Source organism: Lynx rufus, unplaced genomic scaffold, assembly GCF_022079265.1.
Source record: "Lynx rufus isolate CCGP_SWC_20201006 ecotype Redwood Valley unplaced genomic scaffold, mLynRuf1.p SCAF_27, whole genome shotgun sequence".
In the NCBI taxonomy this organism is placed as follows: Eukaryota; Metazoa; Chordata; class Mammalia; order Carnivora; family Felidae; genus Lynx; species Lynx rufus.
This window is the reverse complement of record NW_025814842.1, coordinates 1,877,785-1,883,372: the sequence shown is the minus strand read 5'-3', so window position 1 is coordinate 1,883,372 and position 5,588 is coordinate 1,877,785. Positions and strand designations below refer to the sequence as shown.

Sequence of the window (5,588 nt, the reverse complement as noted above, 5' to 3'; positions counted from 1 at the left end):
GTGATTTCAGAGGAGGGAGAGCGCCGGGAGGGTTTAGGGGGGACGCAGCTAAGCCGTGAGAGTGTGGAACTCGGGGCTGGTAGTGGTTGGCGTGGCTGGTAGGGGACTCCAGAGGGCCAGGCAAGGGAGCCCCAGGGAGTGGGCACCCTGCCGTCCCCTCCCCAGAGCCCTGGGGTCCTTGTCAGCCCCGGGTCAGCCCTTCCCAGCCTCCAGCAGGGCCTACGAGGGGTCCCCACGGGGCAGTGGAGGCCGGCGCTCGGTGCCCCAGGCTGCTGCCTGCGCAGGTTCCTGGGCCTTGGTTTCCCCACCTGTGCAACGGTGGCACGGTGCCTCCTGACTGCCCTCACTCTCCGTGCTGGGCTCGGTCTCCCTGCTGACCCAGAGGTGCTGACCCAGGGGGAAAGAGCGAGCCGCTATGTGCTAAAGGCCAGCAAGCACCCAACCAGGGGGAGGGCAGCCCAAAGCCCTGTGGCCTGGTTCCAGCGCCGTCCCTGTGCCCTTGCCAGGCGGGGGCTGAGAATTTCCGTGCTGACCTCACCACCAGCGAGCGGTTCCAGATGCGGGCTGGGGATGGGGTGGGGGTCATGGGAGGGCGGCCTGGCCTGGTTGGAGACCCCCAGCAGCCAGGGCCCCATGCCTGGAATCACCCACCGGTGGGCTCGGCCGGGTGCTGGAGCTGGGGTGGGGGCGGGGACACAAGCAGACGGGGGTCTGGAAGGAGCACTGGACTGGTAAGTCCGGAGGCTGCACCCACGTTCTGGCGTCACCGCCCCTCTCCGTGGGCTCTGGGAGCCTCCTTCAGTGGTCTGTCCACTGCGCCAGTGGACGCAATGATGCCCGGCTCCAGGAGGCCCAAGGAGGGTGTGCTGCCCTCTCAAATTGTCCCGTGGAACCTGTACCGACGGCCCTGGGACCACCAAGGTGGGTCAGATCCTTCCTGAGTCGATGTCCCTGTGCTGCCTTCTCCGTGCTACTCATTCCTCAAGCCCAGCTGGAGGTGCCCCCTCCTACAGGAAGCCAACCCTGACCTCCCCCATCCCACTGGATGAGGGGCTCTGAGTCCTGGTGAAAGTCCTAACTGGGTGGAGACCCTGCTGCCTCCTGCAGCCCGAGGAAAGTCAACAACACCCTGGGGCAAAACCGAGCATCCGGGAAAGGGAGGGGTGGCGCCTGGCGGAGCAGGTCTGTTTGCTCCCAGGGCCCAGGCTACAGCACCCAGGCCCGCTGGCCAGCAGGTCAGGGCGGGGGCACTTCCCGTGGCTGCCCCTGAGACCCGAAGCCTGGCTGTCGTCTGACTGGGACTCCACAACATTGGGGTGTCCCTGCAGGGCTGGGCCAGCCACACTGGAGCTCGCTGTCTCTTTCCGTCCCCTGCCCCGGCGAGGCCCTCCCCCCCCCCCCACCGCCCACTACCTGCAAAGCCCCACTGCCCAAATGGGGAGGCTGAGACTCAGGGAGGGACGGGCCTGCAGGGACCCCTGGGGGGGTGTCCCTCCCCAGGCCTCTGTGCAGGGATTCTGGGGGACGAGCCCCGCTCACAGGCCCCCTGATGCCTGGCAAGGGCTCCAGGCAGCTGACGCCCAAGGTCCCGCCATCAGTGCCCCTGCTGACCCCAAAGTAAGGCGACAATGGCCCAGGTTCCTGTGTCCGGCCAGAGCTGCTCTGGACCCCCTGCCCCCACCAGGGCACAGGTGCAGGGAGCTGAGGTCGGCAGGCGGAGCAGAACTGCTGAGACCAGTGCACAGCTGGGGAGACTGAGGCCCAGGGGCTACTAGCTCGAGCGTCCTGGACCCCCTGAGTGCCCAGTCCCAGCACCCCATGGACAGGGGACAGGACATGGAGGAGGGGAGGCAGGACTGGGCTCCACCCTCTGGCTGGGCCACTGTGGAGGGGTCTCCCCTCCCTGTGGTCCTTGTGTGGAGGCAGGTGCGCGGGGTCTGCGGCCTGCGGACCCCCGGCCGGCCAGGCCAGGGTGGGACGAGGCTCTGGGCAGCAGGCAGGGTGTCAGAGCCAGGAGACCAAGGCAGGAAAGCTCTCTGGCAGAATCTTCCCTGCTCAGGACTGCCCCCTGCAGGCCCCGTGCCCCGCGCCGCCTCCGGGTCCCTTCCCTGCCTTAGCATCGCCTCGCTCACCAGGCCTGGCCGGCTCCCGGGGGAGGCCAGGCAGGGCCCCCAGGGGTCAGGGGGAGGGTGGGAACCGGGAGGTTACAGGCGCTGGGTTACCCCGGGGGACTGGGCGTCCAGGTGAGGGCCCGGCCCCCTGAGACGCGCCGGGCAGGGAAATGGCAGGGCCACACACGCGTGCCCTCGCACACAACACCTCGCACACGCACGGGCACACACGTCCCCGGACACTTGTTTGCGCAGCCACAGGATCCCACGCTCACTCGCACGCTCACCTGCACACTCACCCACGCCTCATGCTTGCACACTCACAGCACGCTCACCCGCAACCACACACTTGCACACCCACCTGCACGCGCACCATACGCAGAGCCCCGTGCTCCATGGACCCAGCCTGCTCCCTCTTTGGGCCAGCTCCCTGGACAGTCCCGCCGGGCAGCCCCACGGCGGCCCGGAAAGCCTGGGGAGACCCCGCCCGTCTCCCCCGACATGCTCGGTGGGGATCCCAGTCCGGCCCCCTCCCCAGCTCGGCTGATAGGGGCTGGGGCACCAGGCCAGGAGGGGCGCCGGGGTGTGGGAAAGGCCCTCTCCCCACGCCGTCGGCCAGAGCCCTGGAATGCGCTGACCGCAGCCCCAGCCTAATCCCGGCACAGGGCCCCACGGGGCCAGCTGGAGGCCGCAGCGGGCAGCCAGGGGAGGCTGGGCCGGGCTGGGGGGCACAGGCTCAGCCCCCAGGAGACCCAGGCAGGCTTGGCAGGCTGCCTCCCGTCCCCCCACCTCACTTGAGCAGAGATGAGAGTGTGGGTCCCTGGGAGCCTGGAGGAAGAGGCTGGGGGTGGGGGCAGAAGCCGCTTTCCTGGGACCCCTCCGAAGGACCCTAAAAAGGGAAGTGGGGTGGGGAGGGGGCCAGAGCCAGCTACCCTGTCTCTCTTACTGGAAAGACGGACCTGCTGATAACGGGGACCGAAGCAGGGGGTGGGGCAGGGAGGGGCGGGGCCTCCTGTCGCCCGTCCCAGGGGTGGGGCTCCTACACCTCGCCCAGCCCGCCCGCCCCCCTGCCTATATGCCCTCGCTCATGCTCCCCACCCGCAGAAGGTGGTGAGATGGCATTGCAGGTGGGTGAGAAGGGAGCGGGCCCAGGCGGGGGTGGGGGAGACTCCCCGAGTCCCCGGCGTCCTTCCCCAGGCCTGCGGGCTGGGAGGGCTCCCACCCTCCCGCCAGGAAGGAACGTTGCTCAGAGAGCCAGGGTCCTGGGGAACAGCACATGCTGGGGCCCCCTGGACAAGTGGGGTACACCCTGTCCCCCCTTTCGCACGCAGTTTGAAGCCTTCTGTGCAGGGGGCCTGGCCCCGGGCTGGAGCCTGCTGGTCCAGGGACACTCTGACTCTGGAGAGGACAAGTAAGGTCCCCCGCCCTCCCCGGGGCCCCCCCCTTGGCCTTGGGTGGGTGACCTCCCAGCCGTCTGTCTCACAACCCCCATGACACCCCCATAGGTTTGAGATCAACTTCCTGTCTGAGGCGGGGGACATTGCCTTCCACGTCAAGCCCCGCTTCTCCAGCGCCACCATGGTGGGCAACACCTTCCAGGGTGGCCGCTGGGGCCAGGAGGAGGTGTCCGGCGTCTTCCCGCTGGTGCTGGGGGAGCCCTTTGAGGTGCCGGGGGCAGGGGAGGGGAGGCCCGTGGGCTTAAGGGAGCCCTGGGGGAGGCCGGGAGGCCGGGCTCGGGGGTACCCGTGGAGGCATCTGGGCTGTCCGGCTGCTTTGCGCCAGATGTCCTGTGCCCCCGGCTCATCATGGATGTTGACGGGGAGACGGCCAGCTGGAAGTCTCACTGCTGGGTGTGGGTGGGAGCACTTCTCAGAGAGAGGAGGGGGCCCAGAGCTCCCATCCGGGGCCGGCCTGCGTGATGGGGCTGGTGAGGGGACCCGTGGGTCACCGGCCTCCCGTCCCCAGATGGAGGTGAGCTCAGATGCGGAGCACTTCCACGTCCACGCCCAGGACCACAAGGTGCTACAGTTCGCACACCGCCACCGGCCGCTGGCGGGCATCACCCGGGTACAGGTGCTGAGCGACCACCGCCTGGCCCAGGTGGAGCTGGCCAGGAGGGACCTGAGTTGGTGGTAACGCACCCGCACGCCCCAGCCACCCAGCTCCGCCCCCTGCCCAGCACAGCAGGGACTGTGCTGGGCATCCTTGTCCCCAGGCCCCATCAGGCCCCATCAGCCTGGGAGGGAGGCTGTGGGCTTAGTCCCCCGGCCCCGCTGCCCCTCGCCTCTGCAAGCCCGAGGGGGCAGGGCCCGCTGTCCACATCCCACCCCCGAGGCCGCCCTGGGGTCTGGGCGGGGGCTGAGGCGGGTGTCTTGGATATTTGCAGGGATGGGGGCCACTGAGCTGCGCCTGAAGTCCCCGGAGGGAGCCTAAGCCATCAGCTGTCTCCTGTCCCTGGAGCCCACCCTGGGGGAGGAGGGGGGGCTGGTGGTCTGTGCTTCTGGGCCCCTCCCCACTCCACCTCCACCTTCAATAAAGTTTGAGCAGGCTGCAGGGGCTTGGCTGCTATAAGGGGGATGGGACGGGTGAGGTGGGTGATGGGTGCAGCCCTAGACACCCCCCCCCGAGATGGGGCAGGGGTGTTCCCCGAGACCTCCGCCCTGGGGATGGTCTGACCCCTCGCCTCTTCCCCTCTTCCCTTGGGAGTGGTGTCAGATGACATCAGAGGACGGGGGGCTCCTGGCCAGCTGCCCTTGCGAGGCCACTGGGCACGCAGCCCTGTGGCTCAGCCTGGGGGCGCATCCTGCCCAGTGAGGACAGTCTGCTGGGAGATCTGTAGCCTCCTCGCCCTGCTTCCTGTTGCGGGGAAGGAAGGAGTCTTTCCTGTTTCTCCTCGTCCCACCTGGAAATGAGACGTGCTCCCAGCCCTGCTCTGTGTGTGTGTGTGTGTGTGTGTGTGTGTGTGTGTGTGAAAAGGGGGGGGGCAGAGGGGGAGAGGAAGGGAGGGAGCCCTGGAGGGCCGCGTCTGGGGACACTGAGTGCAGCTGGCCGTCCTCCAGGGCTGGCTTCAGACCCCGCTCATCTATCTACGCATACATGCGTCTCCTTATCTATCGACTTATCATCTATCTACTGTCTGTTTATCCATCTATCTGAATTAAATAGGTGATGTCACAGCCCAGGATGAGGCTTAACAAGTAATTAGCCTGTACCGGCGAGTTATTTAAAGAAAAGCAGGTCAGGGTAGCAGACGGGAAGGCTGAGCAGTTCAGGCCCTGGACTTCGGAACCTGCTGCCTGGATCTGAGTTCCAGCCCCGCTGCCCTGATGTGTGACCTTGGGCAAGTTCCTGAACTTCGGGGGACAGCAGGAGCCCTCCGCTCACAGGGAATCGACAGGGAGGCTCAGATGAGCTGTTTCAGGAGAAGCACTGGCTGGCTGGCCGGCACTTGTCAGACTGTCACCTGCCGCACGTGCA

The 5,588-nt window shown here is 67.5% G+C and overlaps 1 protein-coding gene across 1 annotated transcript; it reads left to right on the top strand.

Moving 5' to 3' along the window:
• Positions 1 to 2,178: 2,178 nt before the first annotated feature.
• GRIFIN (galectin-related inter-fiber protein) lies at positions 2,179 to 4,654 on the top strand. Its single transcript, XM_047089221.1, has 4 exons — positions 2,179 to 3,522; positions 3,617 to 3,776; positions 4,077 to 4,243; positions 4,498 to 4,654. Exons 1-4 carry the CDS (start codon positions 3,227 to 3,229, stop codon positions 4,511 to 4,513), a joined length of 639 nt encoding a protein of 212 aa, XP_046945177.1. The 5' UTR covers positions 2,179 to 3,226; the 3' UTR covers positions 4,514 to 4,654.
• Positions 4,655 to 5,588: the final 934 nt, after the last annotated feature.

Excerpts from the sequence above, each read along its gene's own strand:
- GRIFIN (XM_047089221.1), top strand. The coding sequence starts at position 3,227 with ATGGCATTGCAGGTGGGTGAGAAGGGAGCGGGCCCAGGCGGGGGTGGG. Across the intron at positions 3,523-3,616 it reads TCTGACTCTGGAGAGGACAA|GTTTGAGATCAACTTCCTGT; the intron begins GTAAGGTCCCCC and ends ACACCCCCATAG. Across the intron at positions 3,777-4,076 it reads TGCTGGGGGAGCCCTTTGAG|ATGGAGGTGAGCTCAGATGC; the intron begins GTGCCGGGGGCA and ends TCCCGTCCCCAG.